Source organism: Piliocolobus tephrosceles, chromosome 10 (assembly GCF_002776525.5).
Source record: "Piliocolobus tephrosceles isolate RC106 chromosome 10, ASM277652v3, whole genome shotgun sequence".
NCBI lineage: Eukaryota > Metazoa > Chordata > Mammalia > Primates > Cercopithecidae > Piliocolobus > Piliocolobus tephrosceles.
The window spans coordinates 129840450-129860796 of record NC_045443.1 but is presented as its reverse complement, the minus strand read 5'-3'; the positions used below and the strand labels follow the sequence as shown (position 1 = coordinate 129860796).

At 56.9% G+C, this 20347-nt stretch overlaps 1 protein-coding gene across 1 annotated transcript in view; it reads left to right on the top strand.

Moving 5' to 3' along the window:
- Positions 1-20347, top strand: part of GALNT9 (polypeptide N-acetylgalactosaminyltransferase 9) — a 129790-nt gene that overhangs the window by 22341 nt on the left and 87102 nt on the right. Inside the window, exon 2 of the mRNA XM_026449527.2 lies at positions 16910-17090. Within this exon, the coding sequence (XP_026305312.1) occupies positions 16910-17090 (181 nt within the window). The remainder of the gene's footprint in view (positions 1-16909; positions 17091-20347) is intronic.

Below are 20347 nucleotides of genomic sequence, written 5' to 3'. Positions count from 1 at the left end.
TGGGTGGGTGGGTGGATGAATGGATGAGTAGGCAAATGGGTGGATGATGAGTGGGCGGATGGGTAGGTGGGTATAAGAATGGATGGGTGGATGTGTGGATGGATGAGTTGGGGGGTGAATGGATGGATGGGTGGATGTATGTATGTATGGGTGGGTGGCTGGGTGGATGGATTTGTGGGTGAATGGGTGGATGGATGAATGGATGAGTAGGCAGGTGGAAGGATGAGTGGGTGGATGGGTAGGTGGGTGAATGGATGGATGGGTGGATGTGTGGATGGATGGGTGGGTGGATGGATGGGCGGGTGGATGAGTGGAGGATGAGTAAATATAGTAGGAGACTCTACAGAGTGAGGACAGCCAAGCATTGAGAAGGGGAAGATAGTATCTGGAATGCTGGACTAGGAGAGACAGTGTCTGGAGTGCTGGACTAGGAGAGAAGTCCAGGAAGCCAGGTTGGGTCCCAGTGCATCCATGTGGAGTTGAGCAGCCCAGACTGACACAAGCCTTGGACTGACAACCTCATCTTTGACTTGGGCCCTGGTAGAAGGGGATCAACTCTGGGGGCAGAGACATGGAGCGTCTGCTGACCCCTGACAACAGGGGTTCAGGGCAGGCTCTCCTTCAGCAAGTGGCTGAGGGAAAGCCAGATGCCCTGGACTCCACTGAGGGCTTTACCAAGGGCAGGGCCAGTTTCCCCTCCCGTCCTCCGTGTATGGGTTCCTGAGGTCTCCTCCTGTCTGTGACCCTCAAGGCTGGGCTGTGTCCGAAGGACGGGCATTTCCAGGAGATTCCAGAGTCAGGATTTGGGCAGAGAGCTGACCCCAGGCGTGTGCACCATCAAAGGACAGCGTGGGCGTGGGGAGGGGTGGGGGCCCATCCACTCTGCTCCTGCTTTGGCCCCATAAATATTCATATTCGTTGAACACAAGTATTATGTATGAAGATTTATCAAACACTGTATTAGTCTCAGTGAGAATATATTTTACAGGTATTGCCATGTCCTGCAAAATATTCATGACTTCATGGTTTCGGAAGGGCAGTCAGTGTTTTCACTATTGACAATATGTTACTAGTTTGGGTCCCCAGGGAATCTTAAAAGACCTGTCTGTAATGAAATTAGCTGTTGTATTTGGAGAGAGTGTATAAAATTGAAGCTGGGAGAGAGAGAGACATTATCTACAAAAGCAAACCAGGGTCTCTCATTTTTATCTTCATTTTGTAATCATCAAAATTAATAGCCAGGCACATTAAATCGGTTTACATTTTTATAGTGGAAGTAAAGAGAGGGACAAGGGAGCTGGTGGGACGCTTTGCCTGCTGCAGCTTCCACACTCCCCGCTGCCCTCCACACTCCCTGAAGTGGACAGCCAAGGTTGCACGCACGTGAAGGACACGGGGCCTGGAGTGCTGGAAGGTGATGGTGCTGCTGGTTCCCCCACTGCAAACAGGGTGGAGTCCTGCTTGCTGGACAAAGGTCATGGTGGCGGCTACTGGTGTCCCGGAATCTGAGGGTGGAGGGAGGGCCCACTGTCCCATGGCAGCTGCCCTGGTCTGGAGTCCACCTCTGTTCTTTCTGCCGGCACTTGCTCACGGTGTTTCTTTTCCTTGTGTGCCTTGTTACGTTTGACTGTATGCTGGTCGTTGTCATTGAACGTTGATTTGCAGGCATAACCCAAGGCCTAGGCTAGAAGCTGTCCTCTCTAGAAAGGGTTGTGTTTGTTCCTCCAGGCTCCTGGAGGCTGCCTGTGCTACCCCTGTCCATGCTGTCCCTGCCCGTGCTGCTCCTCCATCAAGTTCAGGTCTTGATGGTTGCTTGGACCACGCCGAGGCTGCACGTCCTGAAGGCGAGTCCCCCACTGCTTCACCCTCACCGCTGTTTGTGGAGGGAGAGTTTTCTATTTGGCACCTCTGGTTTCTTCCCCCTTTCTCCCTCTTTGAAATGTCAAAGTCACAATATTCAGAACACCCCCTTAGGAAAAAAGCAAATTGCAGGCCCACTCATTTCTCTGATTCCCATTTTCCCTTCACTTTTGGCCTAGCAATGTCTTGCCATCTTGTCAGGTATTTATTGCTTTTTAGAAGTTGATGTTGTTGTTTAAATCCAGCATTCTTAGTGCTTTTCAGCGGGAGGCAGGTTGGTCTGGCTCACAGAGGCCACAGTTCTGGGAAACTTTAGCTGGGGCTGAGTCCCTGTCTTGGGCTGCCAGCGCCGTGGGCCCAGGGAGAGCAGGTGCCCTGAAGGATGGGTGTGGACAGGCGGAGGCTCCAAAACGGGACAGCCGGATTTGGGTTGTTTGGGGATCACCTCCCTCGGGCCACAGCCATGCCCAGTTTCTCTTTGCATGGGAGCACAGCGTGGCTCCCACGTGGCTCCCACCTTCCTAGCAGTGCCCTCCCTCTGCCCCTTCCTCCCCGATTATCTTGTGCCTGGCCACCTCTCAGTTTGTGCTGTTTCCTCTCTTGGAATATTGGCTATAGTTGCTGTGACAGATGGAAATCCGTGACTCAAAGAGAAGCTGGGAGCTTGAAAGCCCACTTCCTTCCAAGTTGAAAAATCACAGCCGCCCACATATCCCAGGTATCATGTGCTGGGAGAGCAGGCAGCCAAGTGTGAAATGACTCTTCAGGGGGCAGGGACCCAGAGGAAGCTGGCAGGGATGCCTGCTTTTCTGGAGTGCTCTCAGCCCCCAGGAGATGGCCAGCACCATCCTTCTGGGTGGGGCTGTGGGGTGGGAGGCAGCCTGACCTCATGTGAGTGCCCTCTCGCTCCTGGCACTTGGCCCTGGCTCCTCTGTGTGAGGGAACTCAGAGCCTCTGATGGTCCCAGCCTTTGCATGCCTCAGTTCCTTTACTTCTGCGTGTTACAGACCCCGACTGAAATGCAGAACCGCGGTGTGGCTGGTGAAACCTGGAGGGCTGGTGGGACCCTCACAAGCCCAGCCCTACGGGAATCCCAGCTCCTCCCTTTCTGCTGGAGGCATTCGGCCTCATGGTCACACACTGGCTGCTCCAGCCCCGAGCACTGAGTCCTGGTTCCAGGCCCAAAAAACAGTACAGGGCTATGGATAAAAGGCAAAAACCTCAGATTCCAGAAGTCTGCTTTTTTAGACATATTTCTCAGACATTCCACCCAGCAAATTCCACCTGAGTCTTATAGACTAGGTGTTAGTTGGGCACCACCCTCCGCTGCGTGGTCACCCAGGAGGCCGGGGTTTCATCTGTGTCCGCTGCTGTCAAGTGAACTATCGCTCTGCGGCTGAAGGACAGGGGATGGGTGGTGGCCCGGGCGTCTGCTGGGCCCCTTCCCTCTAACTGCCCTCCTTGCGTGGGATTCCTGGTGCTGCTGTAACACTGACCACAGACTGGGTGGCTGTACACAGCGGAGACTTACTCTGTCTCTGTTCTGGAGGCCAGAAGTCCAAAGTCACGGTGCCGGCAGGGCCAGCTCCCCTGGGGGCCTAGGTCTGCTGCAGGCCTGTCCCACTTGGGGGGCTCCAGGCGGTCGTGGCGTCGTCTCTGCCTCTGATGTCACGTGGCCTCTCTTCTCTGCCTGTGACTATCTGAGCCCTCTCATTGTCTAGTCAGCATGCTTCTTACTGGATTTAGGCCTCCTGCCCCGAGTCCAGGATGACCTCATTTTGAAATCCTTAACTTAATTATACCTGGAAAGACCCTACTCCCACATCCACAGGTTCAGAGTGGAGATGGCTTTTGGGGCCCTCATTCAACCCACCATCCCGCTCCATTCATCTAAACTGGGGCACGATCCCTCGACCTCCAGGGTGGCTGCGTGAGGCCCATGGGCAGCTAGAGGTGTGGGGCCAGTCGGCCGTGGCTGTCCCGGGGGCCACGATCCCCTCTAGCCCATCTCTGACGTGCGTGGCAGATCCAGGCTGTCAGACTGCTGGATCCTCCCGAGGAAGCGGGAACTCCAGGGTTTCAGGTGAAATCTACAGGGATTTCAATGTTGGCAAAAACTCGGGATTCTGAGAGCGTCGCGTAGGACAGACATGCCTGCGGCCTGGTGGACGTGGGCTGAATGGGCGGGGCCGGCTTCTGCCCACCACCCTGCAGGGCCGTAAACGGGGGCTCTAGGAACCTCCCTGGTTGGGGGCAGAGAGGTGGGGCCAGCAGCGTCCTCCCAGGCACCAGCTCACCCCTGCTCCATGGCCACCTCCTGCCTCCTCGGGCACAGGGGTAACAGTGTGGCCATCCCGAGCCCCATGGGTGAGGCGTGAGGACGGCTGGTGCACACGCGGCTCAGAAGGGCCCAGGAGCCGCAGCCTGCCGGGTCTTTGTGGCCGCGGTGAGCCTCACTGTCTATGCAATGGGGACAGCATGGCGCTGACATCATGGGCAGTGTGAGGATTACAGGACGGGCACCCCGAGGTACCAGGCGGGTCCCGGGCCCCTCTCTTTGTCTCAGCCCCAGCGGTCGAGGGTCCCTCCCACCCTGCCTTGCCTTCCCGGCCTGCCCTGCTTTCGTGGGGCCGCCCCACATCCCACAAGCCCTCCCCTGCCTTTAGAAGTATCTGGGAACCCGCGAGGGGCAGGCACTGCCTGGGGGCTGCTGGAACGAGACCAGCAAACAGAACGGGCGGTGGCACCCAGCAAGGGAGCGTCGGCCTGGGGCACGGTGTTTAGGGGTCTGCTTGCTGTACCAGCTTAGCCTCCTGTATTATTTTCCTGGGGCTGCTGTCACAGATCACCACAGATGGGGCCTAAAATCACATACGTTTCTTCTCTCATAGCTGTGGCATCCAGACACCCACAGTGGATTTCACTGAGCGACTGCTGAGCTACGGGCAGGGCTGTGCGGCCTCCAGAGGCCCAGGGAGGGTCTGTCCTTCCCTCCCAGCTCCTGAGGGCTCCAGGCGTCCTTGGCCACATTGCTGCACCCTCTGCCTCCATCACATGCAGCTGTTTCCTCTTCTGTCTGCGTCAAATCTCCCTCCCCGTGCCTTTTACTTTTTTTGTGTGTGAGACAGGGTCTCACTCTATTGCCCAGGCTACGGTGCAGTGGTGCGATCTCAGCTCACTGCAGCCTCAGCCTCCTAAGGTCAAGCGATTCTCCTGCCTCAGCCTCCCAAGTAGCTGGACTTACAAGTGCCACCACCACACCAGGGTAATTTTTGTGTTTTTAGTGGAGATGGAGTTTCACCGTGTTGGCCAGGCTGGTCTCAAACTCCTGGGCTCAAGGGATTCTCCTGCCTCAGCCCCACAGTGTTCTGGGATTACAGCTGTGAACCACTGCGCCTGGCCCAATTCTCTCATAAGACACTTGTTTTTGTTTGTTTGTTTTGAGACGGAGTCTTGCTCTGTCACCCAGACTGGAGTGCAGTAACGCGATCTCAGCTCACTGCAACCTCTCCCTCCAGGGTTAAAGCAATTCTCCTGCCTCGGCCTCCTGAGTAGCTGGGATTACAGGCACTCACCACCACGCCCAGCTAATTTTTGAATTTTTTTTAATAGAGATGAGGTTTCGTCATGTTGGCCAGGCTGGTCTTGGACTCCTGACCTCGTGATCCACCTGCCTCGGCCTCCCACAGTGCTGGGATTACAGGCGTGAGCCACTGCGCCTGGCCCACTTCTCTCTTATAAGACACTGGTGATTGCATTCAGGGTGCAACTGGGTGCAAGGGCACCCTCTGTCTCAGGGCCCCTAACTTAATCATGTCTGTAAAGTCCCTTGACCATGGAAAGTGACAGACTCGTGGGTTCCAGACACCAGAACCTGATGCCTTTGGGATCTGTTACGTGTCCCACCACACCTTTCCTGCCCGATTAACAGATATAGACAGACCCAGTGTGTATTTGTTAACTTAATGCCATTTCTTCCAAAATGTGAATTCATTGCTGACATATAGAGACAGAAATCTGTACACCGGCACCTCCTGTTGGAATTTTAGAAGATCTGGTATCTCTGGACTCGAGTCCCTGGGCGGCAGTAATCCGTGGGTCTGAGCCGCAGTCCCCACCACTCCCCGTTGCCCCAGACACACACGCCAAGTGACAATCTGTTCATCCTTCAACTTCCCTGTTTTCCTCAGGGTCCGTTGACAGGAGGTGGCTGAGAAGCAGCCCAGACCACCCCCGCCTGCCTATCTGCTCACGAACGGAGTCAGCCCCCGAGGAAATCACTTTCCCCGCCACACTCCCAGACGGCCGTCTCCTCCCTGTGATCGTCTTCCAAATTATCTCCTGTAGATAGAAAAGTGCGTTCCCTCGGGTCATGGGAAAGGAACTTCAAATGATGATTCCATAAAAGCAGAATGACCATGGGCACTCGGCGGCCGTGGTCGGAAGTGAGCCATCTTTTCCAATTACCACAGTGATGATGAATGAGGGGGAGGAAGCCTTGTGTTCAGCCCTGAATCTCAAAAGGAAGCTGCTTTTCCTCTCACAAGTCAAATCACTGCCTCCAAAACCAAGCTGTGTTCCCGGCTCTGAGCAGGGACGAAGGCGTGGAGAATGTCCTGGGGAAAGTGGGTGCCCCATGGCACTCCGTCAGCAGCGCTGGGGCGGGTGGGGGGACCCAGAAAGGCCTGGAGACGCGCTGTGTCCTCCAAGCCACTATGTCCGACCACTTTCCCCTAAGAACTTGTTGTCCACAGTCTGGACGCCCGCTCTGCCCACCCGCCTGGACCTCGGCCCCTAGACCCCGGGAGGGCCACCCCCAACAGGCGTCTGCACAGCTCTGGGACGCCCCTGAGTGGGCTGCCTCCTGGCCGGGGCACTGGAGCCGGGCCGACTCCTCGCCATCCCAGACAGCAGCTCCCATTGCCCTGCACTTGAGAGTCACCTGGGGATGGTTTAGACCTTGCAGCGTCCAGGCCACGCCCCGGCAGTTACGTCGACTCTGTGGGGAGGCCCAGGCAGGCGCCGGCGCCCTCAGACTCCCCAGGTGGTTCTGGAGCGGACGGGCTTCATCTGCTGCCCCGGGGTGGCCGCTTCCAGGGCTGCCAGTGTGGGAGTCCCCTGGAGGCCTGGTTAGAACAGGCGCCGGCACCCCGGGGGTTCTGACTCGGCCGTTTTGGAGAGGGTCTCACAGGCTCCCAGGTAAGGTGGTCGCTGCTGTCCTGAGGGTGGGAGCCACTGTCTTGAGTGTGGGCCCCGCCGTGAGCCCCCCTGTCCTGAGGGTGGGCCCCCTGGCCCAGGTGCCACTGTGAGAGCCGCCGTCCTAAAGGCTGTGCTGCCAGCCCTGACTCAGCTCCTTCGGACCCAAGCCCCACCCAGGACTGCTGGTCCCCACCACCCAGTGCCGTGAGGAGCAGGAGGAGAAACCCCAGGCCTGGCCCTCACGTCAGCACCTGGGCCACACTCTGCACCCCAGGGGCTCCCTGGCTCCCCTCTCAGGGCCCGCTGAGCCCAAACACCCCCCAAATTGAGCTCCAGGAGGCCACCCAGGCAAGGCTGTGCCCAGGCGAGGATGTACCCAGGTGAGAGTGTGCCTGGGCGAGGGTATCCCTGGGTGAGGGTGTGCCCGGGCGGAGGTGTGCCTGGGCAAGGGTGCTGCTTCTCATCTCTCCTCTGCTTCCGTTTTTGGTGGCAGATTCTGAGCAGCTGCCTCTCATGTTAGACGAAGATGCCCTGGTGGCCTGTGCTGCTTAAGATGCCTGGGGTGGGGGCCTCTCTCCTGGTGATGAATCCACTCAGGGCGCTTGCCCAGCCTCGGGCAATCACTGCATCCCAGCGGTGGAGGGTCTGACAGGGACTGTGGGTGAAGGCCACAGGGTGACAGCCACAGTGCGCATGGGGATGGCTAGTCCTGAAATACACAGGGAGGCTGTCCGGAGAGAGACACACAGAGGGTGGGAAACAGAGTCGTCAGTGTCCACACGTCATCTCGTCCCTGGGCTGATCAGAACACCGGACTCTGCACAGGCCCCTGGGTTCCACCCTCGTCCCCCCATGGACGGTCACCGGAGTGGTTTATCTGTGTGGAAAGCCTGGCCACTGTGCCCACCCTTCTCTCTCCGCCTCAGCTCAAAGCTCCTCTGCGCTCCCACTTCCTGCAAAGCTCAAAGCAAGATCCCAGCCGGCACAGAAAGCTCTCACCCCGTCCCGTCGTCCCCTTTCTGCCCCCACAGCCCTGACCTGCACACGCAGCCACTCGCAGGACACCTTCCTGCCCTCCTGGCCTTTCTCTTCCCTCAGACTCCTCCTCGTGGGGACCCTGCCCCTGCCTCTGGCCACACCTGCGAGGAAGCGGCTGCCCTGGGCTGGCATCTGCTCACCTGTGTGCATGACGGGGCATGAGCTCTGGGGGGCAGGCAGGTGTGTGCTGCGTTCACCGGGGCCACCTGGGGCTACCCGGCCCAGGCGGCTCTTGGGATTTAGCAGATGCTCTGTGAGTTTTGATAATGGATAGATGAATAAATGGCGCAGCTACAAATTGACATTTTATGTTTGCAGCCATCAAAAGTTATGTTTATGAAGAATTTTTAGTGACGTGGGAAAATACTCAAGACGTAGTGATAACAACAGAACGCAGGTGGCAGACACCAGATATGTGGATGGAGCTGCGCCGAGGAGTTTCACATGATCTTATAAAATAATATGGAGCGCGAAAATACTGATATTAGTTTTCCCTGTGGTGGCATGAGACCCCAGGTGATCCTCTGTGTGCATGTGTGTGTCCGTGTGTGCAGAATTTTCTACCAGAAGCATTTATGACTTTTCCAATCAGAAGTGATGCACTTTCTAATTAAAGTAGTGGAAGCATATATTGCTGGCAGTGAAACAAAACCAATCTAAACCTTCTGGAAAATGACTTGGCACCAAGATTCATGAAATTTCTCTATCTTTGACGCAGTGGTTCAATTTCTGAGATAAGCAATCCTAAATATGTAATTAACAAATAAGTGATAAACGCGTGAGCTCTCAGGGTTGTCAGGCAGTCGTTTCTGTGGACTCTGCCGTCTGATGGATGTTTCCTGGTGGTTGGAAGGTCATTGCTATGACTGCAATTGAATTCTACCTGTGACGGCATGGAAGGCATCTGTGACCACAACTTTATGTGGAGGCAAAAAGCACAATGCAGACCCCTCCATCTTGAAGGTGGCACACGAATGTTCCGTGCCCCCCTAGAGCCGCATCCAAATCACCTGCCCTGTCCAAAGTCATGCAGGGCAGGGGGGAGGCTGCATTTGCTAGGGAGGGGTTGGCCTCCCTCTCCGGCCAGCGAGGGGGGCCCCAGGTCCCTCCTCTGAGGACTGGTTCAATCTGAATGTGTCCACACCGCATGTTCCCTCCCGGTGGCCACCAGGCAGTCCTTGTGCGGTGCGGGTGGTGAATGTTCTCACAGCCATCCCAACCTCCAGGCAGAATTGGGAGGGGCAGGGGCCGGCAATGGGGCAGCCCCATGGATGGAGACCCTTTATGTGCCCTGGAGGAGAAGTGTCCAGCTGGCACCTTGGTCTGGCCCAGAAACTCCTGTATGGTTCTCGTTGGACGGTTCCCGCGTGCCCACCGCAGCAGCACTTCCGTCTGTGAAGCAGGGCGCAGAGTGAAGCACAGCCGTGGTCCCCAAGGCCAGGCGGGCACCGTCACCTGCTTCCTTGGGAGAGGATGCCCTTCCTCTCCTGAAAGGGGTGTGACCATGGTTTAGTGGCTGTTTATTTAACACCTTTGCCTGACACGATACAGGGGCGGTGCCTTTCTCTGTCTCCTGGGACACTCTCTTTGAGAGCTTTGCAGTTCAGAGCACTGTGGCGGAGTGTGGCTGGGGCTCACTGCCTCCTGGCCATGGGCCCAACCTTCAGCCTCAGTAGTCTCATCAGTTACATGGGGGTGACAAAAGCACCTGGCTTGGAGGGAACCCTGGGCATTAAAGGAGGCAAAGCTCGTGCAACGCCTGCACGAAGAACACGGTCAGTGCTGTGCTGTGAATGCGTTGCCATCTGCCCCCACGTGGGAAGCTTCACCCCCACCATGGCATTGAGAGGGGTCTGCAGCGGCTCTGCCCTCTCCCAGGGGTTAATGCCCTTAATGTGAGAATGGGTTCGTTATGGGAGTGGCTTATCTCAGGAGTGGGTTGGTTATCGGGTGGGTTAGGTATGGTGGGAGCAGGTTAGTTATCATGGGAGTGGGTTATCTCAGGAGTGGCTTGGTTAGCTCTGGAGTGCAATGGTTATCATGTGAGTGGGTTAGTTAACTTGGGAGTGGGTTACCTTAGGAATGAGTTGGTTATCACAAGAATGGGTTGGCTATCATGAGACTGGGTTAGTTATCTCAGGAGTGGGCTAGGTGTCTTGGGAATGGCTTGGTTATCTCAGGAGTGAGTTGATTATCATGGGAGGGAATTTGTTGTCTCGGGAGTGAGTTGGTCATCTTGGGAGTTGGTTTTCTCAGAAGTGAGTTAGTTTTCTTGGGAGTGAGTTGGTTATTATGAGAGTGAGTTGGTTAGTGGAATTGGCCCGGTTGTCTCAGGAGTGAGTTGGTTATTGTAGGAGTGAGTCAGTTATCATGGGAGCAAGTTGGTTATGTTGGAAGTGGCTTGGTTATCCTGGGAGTGAGTTAGTTATCTCGAGTGAGTTGGTTATGATGCAAGTGGCTGCAGAGGGGCCCTATGTGTAGTCAGGGCTAGAAGGAGAAGGTGGGGGACCCCATGTACGGTTGGAGCTGGAAGGAGAAGGTGGGGGACCCCGTGTATAGTCGGAGCTGGGACGAGAAGTGGGGGATCAGAGGCTTCAGGAGTCCTGCTCAGGGTGGCAGCGGCCATGTAGCGCCAAGGTGCCGGCAGAGGCTGGAGTCAGGACTTCCAGCTGGGAGGGCAGGGCAGGAGCAGGTGCAGGCCCAGGGCAGCCTCCAGGAGGGCAGGGCAGGAGCAGGCGCAGGCCCAGGGCAGCCTCCGGGAGGGCAGGGCAGGAGCAGGCGCAGGCCCAGGGCAGCCTCTGGGAGGGCAGGTGTGGTCAGAGCCGCTTGGCTTTCCCGGTCACGTTCTTTGGAGCAGGAGGGATCTGTTAATAGCTCGGAAAAGTGGAAATCCCACGGATCTGATTTTGCCTGTGAGGAAGGTTGCCATGGGTGCCTCGCGGCAGGATTTCTGGAGCTCTCATCTTCCCTGTCTCTTCTCTGCAGCATGGCCTCATATCTTCTTTCACAAAGAATTCCTTCCAAAGAGGCAGGGTTGCTTGATCCCACCAGGAAACAAGGACAAATCATGAAGAATGATGGTAGAAGAAACTGGTAAAAGTGTGGAGACGTCCAGCCTGTGGCTGCAGGTCTCAGGACCAAATCCCTCTAAACCCACTGTGGGATGGAGCCGCCAGTGGTCCCTGTAGCTGCACTGGGGGTCACAGGGAGTGGCTGGTGCTGCCACAGCCCAGGGGCTGGAGATGGGGCCTCCAGCCTGGGAAGCCAGCGGCCTTCGGATGGGCACCTGGAGAGTTTGCTCTGCTCTTCCCCACCCCCAACGCCCTGGCTTCACCGACAGCCCAGTGCCGGGCACCGTGCGGGCAGGGAAGGGGAGGCCCATTGCTGACACTGGTGTCCCCCGGGCAGCTTCTCTCAGCAGCTACGGGATGGTGACAGCACTGACTCCACCAGCCGAGGAAGAAGATCAGATCTGAGGCAGCAAAGGCTCCTTCACCCCAGTGCACGCCCAGTGCAGGGCTCGGGGTCCCTGAGCTCCACGTCCACCATCCGCACAGTCCTGGGACAGGGACTCGATGGGGGTCCACCTGTGACCAAGGAGGACCCTCAGCCAGGAGAAATCAGGCAGCTTAGCGGGCAGCAGCATCTGGACCAGGGGCTGCTTGGTTCTCTTAAGCACAGGTGCAGCACTGAGGGGAGGCATGGAGCCCCAGGGTGGAGGGAGGATGGGAATAGCAGCCTCTCTCTTCAAAACACACTCAGTGGGAGGCCTGGCAACCCTCATACCTCCGCAAGGAAACCGTGAGCAGCGGCATGGCCAGGGTGTCCCCTAACCCCCGTGCAAGTGACGTGACCACAGCACGTAGGCCAGTGAAGGCCCAGCTCCTTCGCGCCTTCTGGCCAATGAAGCAGATTCAGGCAAAGCTGGGGGCGTCTGCCAAGTCCTCTTAGCTGTGTAACGCGACACTCACCGGTTCCAGGGATTCGGATGTGGACAGCTTTCGGGCTGCTGCCAACCACATAGAGTAAAACGAGTTTGCCATTTGTGCAAGGCAGGGCGGCTGGAGGACAAGCGCGTCCTTTGGGATTAAATAGATGATGACAAAGCCAGTTCAAGGGACAGGCTAACTGGCAACACGACAAGAGATCAAGCCGATGAGATGAAAACCAAGAGAATGAAAATGGAGAATGAAGCGTCGGGAGGCAAGTGATAAACCGGGAGAGGAAACGTTCACTTAACAGAGGTTACAGAAGAGAAAACAGGGATGGCAGATGGGAATACAGTCACATCATTAACAGAACAAACTTCCTGGAGCTGAACGTCGACATCAGTGTGGATTGCCAAGTGTGACTGTGATTCGCTTCAAGATAGGCCCTGACCAAATCTAGGATCCCAACAACAACAACAAAAATCAGTGTCCAGAGACAGGCAGAAACAAAATGCCAGTCTGAAGAAGAAAGAGTGTCCTGCCAACCTCAGAACACTCGCAGGCAGCACTGGGCACTGTATGAGGCAAAAAAAACCCTGTTGAGCCTGGAATTCTATACCTAGCACAATTATCAAGCCAGCATGAGGAGCAATGAAAGAGACTTCCAGACATTTGAGGGCTCAGGAAATTTACTTTCCACACAACCCATCTTCAGTCTTCTTTAGAGATATACTTCAGTGGGATGAGAGGACCTCCAGGACCTGAGCAGATGTGGGATCCACAGGGCGATGGAGCCCACCCAGGCTTAGAGTGAGGAGGGCCTGGGGGTGGCCGCTGGGCAAACAATTGATGCAAAGGGACCTGGGAGTGAGAAGGCCATGAGGCGAGGGCACTGAGGGCCGGCCCTGCAGTCGGGAACATCTCTGAGAAGATGGGGCTGTGCTCGCCGGTCACACCGCCAGGAGGCCTGAGCTCACATGGCAGCGAGCACAGCTGTCGGGAGGAGCTGCTCCCTGCCACGTTGCCTGGGTTCAAACATGGTTCTGATGCTGACCAGCTCTGTGACCCTGTGTGTGTGGCCTGACCTCTCTGAGCCTCAGTTTCCTCATCTGCAAAATGGAGTGAAATACAGAACCTACGTCCCGGGGTGTTGTGGGGAATGACATGTTAACGTGTGGGAAGGGCGCTTGCTCAGTAGATATTATTATTATTATCTTTTTGTCTTCTCTAAATGGGCATATGAAAAGTCAAGATCGAAACCTAAAACAAGTCAAAATATGCATAATTCTGAGAAATTGATAGTGTAACAGGAAAATCAATGATACTGTCTTGACCTTTGACAGCTCTTCATGAAGCAGCACAGGTTTAGTGGGTGATAGAATATTTCTGTCATAGTGTCCATGCCGTGCTGGCGCCATGGTGGATTGTAACTACGTAATCCTGATGTGGGCATGTCAATTTGCTGCTTTTTTCCTTTCTTTCTTTCTTTTTTTGAGACGGAGCCTCACTCGTTCTGTCGCCCAGGCTGGAGTGCAGTGGCGCGATCTCAGCTCACTGCAACCTCCGCCTCCTGGGTCCAAGCGATTCTCCTGCCTCAGCCTCCCATGTAGCTGGGATTACAAGTGTGTGTGCACCACCACACCCGGCTAATTTTTATATTTTTAGTAGAGATGGGGTCTTGTCATGTTGGTCAGGCTGGTCTCCAACTCCCGACCTCAAGCGTTCTGCCCGCCCCGGCCTCCCAAAGTAATGGGATTGCAGGCGAGAGCCACCACGCCCGGCCTGCCCGCCCCAGCCTCCCCAAGTGCTGGGATCACAGGTGTGAGCCACCACGCCCGGCCTGCCCACCCCGGCCTCCCAAAGTGCTGGGATCACAAGTGTGAGCCACCACGCCCGGCCTGCCCACCCCGGCCTCCCAAAGTGCTGGGATCACAAGTGTGAGCCACCATGCCCGGCCCGCTTTGCATTTCAGAACCACCCCGTCATCAAGTCCTGTGAACACTCACTCACGGTGATAGAGCTGAGGGTGGGTGTCACAGATGCCTTTAGGGGTGTAAAAGTAGCGGCACAGCTGAGCAGCAGGTGGATCAGGGCGCCCATTTCTCATCTGATGAGGCAGGCAGTCTGGAGATGCTGGATAGAGTCAGAGCTTCCAGAAATAGAGGCTTACGTATTCCTTTTGAAGCCACCAAGGTAACCACAGGATCACTAAAAATAATAGCTAAGAAAAATCGAGGGAAGGAGGGGGCAGGGGAAGAAGGTGGGGGTGAAAACGGGCTCAGCCCCTCATTTTTCATGCCAAGAAGTCAGGGGACCTCGTCTCAGGCTGACGAGGCGAGACCTGGATCTGCAGCAGACACAGTGAAAAGGACTCAAACCAGAAAAAGGCATCTCCTTTGAAGTGTGGCGCTTGGAGACAACAGAGCACACAGTTGTCAACTCTCCGTTTCATGATTTTCTGGATTGTTTGAATTTTTCAACTCGTGCATATTTTATTTTACAAGTGAAAAAGTAAAGCCCCAACGCCGGGCATCGGGCAGCCGTCCGGAACCCACTCCGCCACCCTCTGGCCAGACGGCCAATCCTCACCTGAGGCCTGAGCCCCGCGAACGATGAGGCCTTTCTCGAGTTAGAAGCTGCTGTGCCTGCATCTGGGAGACATCCAGTTCCAGACTTTCCAAAGTGAAAAATGCAAGTGCAGGCCGAGGCGGGCGGATCACGAGGTCAGGAGATCGAGACCATCCTGGCTAACACGGTGAAACCCCGTCTCTACTAAAAATGCAAAAAATTAGCCGGGTGTGGTGGTGGGCACCTGTAGTCCCAGCTACTCCGGAGGCTGAGGCAGGAGAATAGCATGAACCCAGGAGGCAGAGCTTGCAGTGAGCCGAGATCGCACCACTGCACTCCAGCCTGGGCGACTGAGCGAGACTCCGTCTCAAAAAAAAAAAAAAAGGAAAATGCAAGTGCAGTATTGATATTTTAAAATAGCATGATTACGTATTTATCTCACAGTATTAAGAAAGGGAAGTGATTTGTGTCATGTTTCAATTCTACGTCCAATCTGTATCCTTCAGTCCTACGTAAATAAGAACACTTTGTTTATCCATTTACAATAGAATATTCCAGAAAGTCCAGAGGTTCCAGGAGGCTCAGAGCCTCGGCTCTGCTGAGGGGAGAAACCCACTCACTGCCCTGTTGGGGGTGGAGGGTCACGGACTGGAGTCTTCCCAGGGCATTGGTCCCTCCCTCCCCGGAGCAGGAATGCTACAGAGATCCCGCTGGGCCCCAGGAGCTGGTGCCACAAGAGAAGGGCCCTCCCATGCAGGCAGCTGTGGGACGTCAGCATCGGATATTTCCCAAGTTTGTGTTTCCACTGGCCTTCCTCCGAGGACCAGAGACCTCTCTGTGCAAGCTGACAAAAGGCAGCCCAGCCCCAGCGGTCCATGCCGCCTCTTTCTGACTTAAAACTACTGCCCGGGCACCTGCCCCCCAAATCCACGATGCCCCAGAGACTCCCAGCTCAGAGACAGCCAATGGTGTCGTCTTTGCGGGGAGATACCCCTCTCACCCCCATCCCCCTGGGAACGGCATCCCTGAGCCACGTCCACTTGCCCAGCACAATTGAGCACCTAGAACTTTCCCTGGCCCGGCCCCCTTGGGCACCCGTTCCATACACCCTGACAAAGCCGTGGAGCACTCCCTGTCAGCCCAGAGGTTCCACCAGCTCCTTTCCAGTCGACACTGCCCCACCCGGGGTCCCCGTCCTGCCCCGATGGCCATGGGTTGGGATTGTGATTCCATCTGTTCTTGAACCTCACACCAGTGGCCACACGGGATGAGGTCTCCTGTGTTGATTCTTTGGCTTGGCGTCACGTGTGTGAGCCGCGTCTCGGCTGCTGCCTGTGTCGATGGCTCGGTTCTTCCTACCCCAGAGTAGCAGCATGCATGCGGATATGTGTTCAACTCAAGTTACACAGGCGGACGGCATCAAGGGCTGGTGGGGTTGGTGGCAGTGGCATGGCGTTTAAAACACCTAATCTTCTTAGAGACGTTGCAGTTTTGAGTTAATATTTTTAACATCAGTAGGCCTGACCGTCAGAGCAGTTTTGGGTTGACAGAGACTGAGCGGAGATCCCGCATCCTCCACCCCCCAGGCACAGTGCCCGGGTGTGAACGTGCGTGAATGTGACTATGTATCGAGCCGATGCTGCCCGATGCAGGCGACTCACCCAGGGCCGTGGATCACGGGGAGCTCACTAGGTGTCACACCTGCTGTGGGTTTGGACAATCGCGTAAGAACAAGTATTGGCCAGTGCAGTGACTCACGCCTGCAATCCCAGCACTTTGGGAGGCCTAGGTAGGTGGATCGCTTGAAGTCAGGAGTTCAAGACCAGCCTGACCAACATAGTGAAACCGTCTCCACTAAAAATACAAAAATTTGCCGGTTGTGGTGGTGTGCCCAGCTACTCGGGAGGCTGGGGTGGGAGGATCGCTTGAGCCTGGGAGTTCCAGGCTGCCCAGCTGCAGTGAGCTGAGATCGTGCCACTGCACTGCAGTCTGGGTGACAGAGCAAGACCCTGAATCAAAAAATACATAGTAACAAATTCCACCATTACAGCATCACACAGAGTCCACCGCCCTCAGAGCCCCATGTACCACCCATTCATCCCTCCCTCCTCCGCCCGCACCGCCCTTCACTCTGCACACAGTCGTGCACTTTCTGGAATGTCCTGAGCTGGCAGCCTGCCATCTGCAGAGTTTGCTGGGCTTGCACGGGGGGCGGGGGAAGTGGTCGTAGTGGAGAGGGGTGGGAGGGGCGTCTCCTGGGTACAGATGCAACGTGTCCTGGGCCTGCCTGACCTCCCTCTCTTCCTTTCCCCCAGGCCTCGCCAAGCCCATTGGCCTGGTGGAGGGGCCAGGAGGCCTGGGCCAGGGCGGCTTGGCGGCCACCCTGCGTGATGACGGCCAGGAGGCAGAAGGCAAGTACGAGGAGTATGGCTACAACGCTCAGCTCAGCGACCGCATCTCCCTGGATCGGAGCATCCCCGACTACCGGCCCAGAAAGTGAGTGAATGAGCTGCCCCCCATGCCGGCCGGGGAAGTGAGCCGCCCCCACTCCGGGCCACGGAAGTGAGTGGCCCCCACGAGCTGCGGGCTCCTGGGAGAAAGGCGCAAAGGTCTGCTGTGGGAAAGTGGAACAGTCAGGAGCACCGGCCTGTGGGGCCCTCCTGCCTCCTCTGTCTCTCCTGTCTCTCTCTCTCCGTCTCTCCCTCTCTCCTTCTCTCAATCTCTCTGTATCTCTCTTTTTCTCTCTCTCTGTCTCTCCCCCCTCCCCCACTTTGGCTGCAGGCATCCTTCCCAGGGCCTACCCCAGGCATGGGGCACCCCTGCCATAGCTGCATCTGGGGATCGCGGAAGCTGGGCTGAGGCATCATGGCTCACGCAGCACAGGCTCCCTGTGTCAGGCCCTGCCAGCCCCGGTCCCACCTGCTGTGGCCTCTCACTGCTGAGCTGGGTGTCGCTTGTGTCTGAAGCGAAGGGCATTCCCATTCCATCCGTGGCCTGCGCACCTCCCATCCTGTCGCCCCCCAAGCTGCAAGAGTGGGTGAATCAGGAGCCAGGCCCTGGAGGCTACGGCTTTGCCTCAGTGCCACTCCGGATGGAGCCTGGTCTCTGACCCTCACACCTGCCCTGAGGGAGCAGCCACGATAAGGCAGGATTTGCCAGCCCCTCCTGCGCCTCTGTCCACAGAGCCCAGCCCACGACAGGATGCTCCCCGGGAGGGCCCCTGGTGGCATCGTCCTGCAGAAGCCGGGCGCTCAGGGCTGCCCAGCAGGGCCGCGTTGTCACCGTGGGGTGGTGGCAGGTGGCCTCAGCCACGCTTGCCTCCTCCTGGAGCTGCCTGAGGGAGGGCAGGTGGGAGGGCAGCCCCCTCTGCAGCTCCTGGTGTGGTCAGCCTGCCCCACCCACCAGGGGACCCTGACACCAGGATTCTTGGGCCAGGAGCTCATTTGAGATGGGGATGGGGAGGCTGGCAGGGAAGAGAAGCGGGGAGGAAAGGCGTGTCTCAGCCCCATTCCATTTCTTATGACTCAGGCAGTGGTTCCCAGGGCGTTCACTCAGCTGCTCTGGGGTTCCCCGCGTGTGGATGGAGGGACGTGAGATGGCTGGACAGGCCTGTGGTGTCTGGGGGTGCAGGGAGCGCCCTGGGCCACGTGGAGGTGGCTGCGGGAACCCAGAGCTCCCTGTTCTAGCCAGGTGGGGCCCACTTCACACCTTTCCCACAAATGCGTGCTGGGAACCAATTCTAGATGTGATGAGTCTTCCTTAGACAGCACAGCGGTGCAGGTGAGGCGTGCCCAGCTCCTGAGGCTCTGATTCCTCCTGGAGGGGTCTCCACGAGTCGTTTAGACAAACAGGGCTGAGGCCTGGGCACGGAGGCTTTGGCACCTCAACCACATCCAGAGTGCGACAACATTATTTTATTTTCATTCCACTTATTTTCATGGTTACCATGATTTAACACAAGTGATGCCAGCTTTCCATTTGCAGCGGTGAAATGAAGATTCCTTTTCAAATAAAAAATGCATTTAGTTTTAAAATAGGCCAATTTAAAGAAACATGCTCCGTAAATAAGAACACAGTGGTGTTTTCATGTGGCGCCAGCTACAGACTTGGGGCTGGAATGACTTCGGTTTGGAAAGCGGCTGGTGCGCGTCAGCTGACCTGTGCACTGAGTGTGCATGGTGTGTGTGTGCACGTGCATGTGTGCGCGCATGTGTGTGTGCGCATGTGTGCACGCGTGCATGCATGTGTGTGTACATATGCGCACATGTGGGTGCGCATGTTGGGGGGGGTTTGAAGGCTCCTGTGTGTCCTAAATTTGGGAGTGAACTCTGTTTGCTGTCAGGGCTAGCCTCACTGCTGGAGTGAGCACCGTTCTTGGTTGTGAGCCTCCAGGCAGCTGTTGTGCGGCAGGAAGATCAGAGACCCCGAGACCACTTTGATGGTCCACAACTTGCTGGAAGGATGGACAAAACCCAGCCAGGCTGCTTTTCCCTGCTGTGGGTTCTCACGGCAGAGGACACGGGTTAAAGTCAGCAGAGGGAAAAGATGCCCAGGTAGGGCCCAAGAAAGGCTGGGTGGGAACTCCCAGGTGTCCCCTCCCAGGGGGTCCCGGGAACTTGATTCTCCGGCACCCATGTGTGACAACACGTGCCAGGCGGGGCCAGCCAGAAGCCCCCGAGCCTCAGTGTCCAGGGTCCTCACTGGGCTGGTCTTGTGGACATGGCTGACCTCAGTCTCCACCCTCCAGCGGCCAAGCTGATGCTGTGAGGCCAAGGCCCCACCATGAATCCCACCATAGCACAGACCAACTGGGACGGCCAAGGCCAGGTGAGCAGGGCTGTCCTCTTCAGCAGGGGTTCAGGGCAGGGAGGGGCCGGAAGGGGATTCTCAGGATGTGGAGGAGCCGGCTGCCAAGTTAACCCTTTCCTGCTCACAGCCACAGTGGAACCATCAGTGCCATCTGGCAGAGGAAGGTCCCCAAGTGCCCCACCCCTGTCCCCATCACTCCTCCTGTCACCTGGGGGGCTTCCAGCCGTGAGGAAGGGGGGACCCGTGCCTTGCTCTCCCGCCTGCCTGTTTTATCTCCTAGCTCGTGCTGTAGGGAGGAAGGCTGCCTCCGGCACTGGTTTTCGAATCCCTGCAGGCCCTCGGTCCCCTGTGGAATCCTCTGGAGGATCCCAGTACCACTGTGCATGACCTTGGTCCTGTTGGCAGGCAGGGACCCTGAGCTTCGTGGGGTCCAGTCCTGGGGGCCGGGTGGACGCTGAGTCAGGACTAAACCCGAGCTGGAGGTGAAGCCCTGTGTGACCCTCCGCGTCCTCCCGAGGTTTGTTTTCCGGAGGCCGGGGAGGCTGGACCCCGCTGCTGAGCCAGTGCAGGGCGGGTCCCATCCTCCCCCCATATCAAAGGGTGGCTTTTCTAGCATAGACGTGGGCCTGCATGTCACAGACGGTGGTCATTTGCCTCCTGAGGTCCAGTCCCGGCTCCAGGTGGAAATCCACAACCCGCTGTGATCCAGGTGGAATCCCACGACCCCCGGCTCCGATCCAGGTGGAAATCCACGCCCCGCTCCAATCCAGGTGGAAGCCCACGCACCCCCGCTCCGATCCAGGTGGAAATCCACACCTCCGCTCTGATCCAGGTGGAAATCCACGCCCCCTGCTCTGATCCAGGAGGAAATCCACGCCCCCCGCTCTGATACAGGAGGAAATCCAAGTCCCCCGCTCTGATCCAGGAGGAAATCCAAGCCCCCC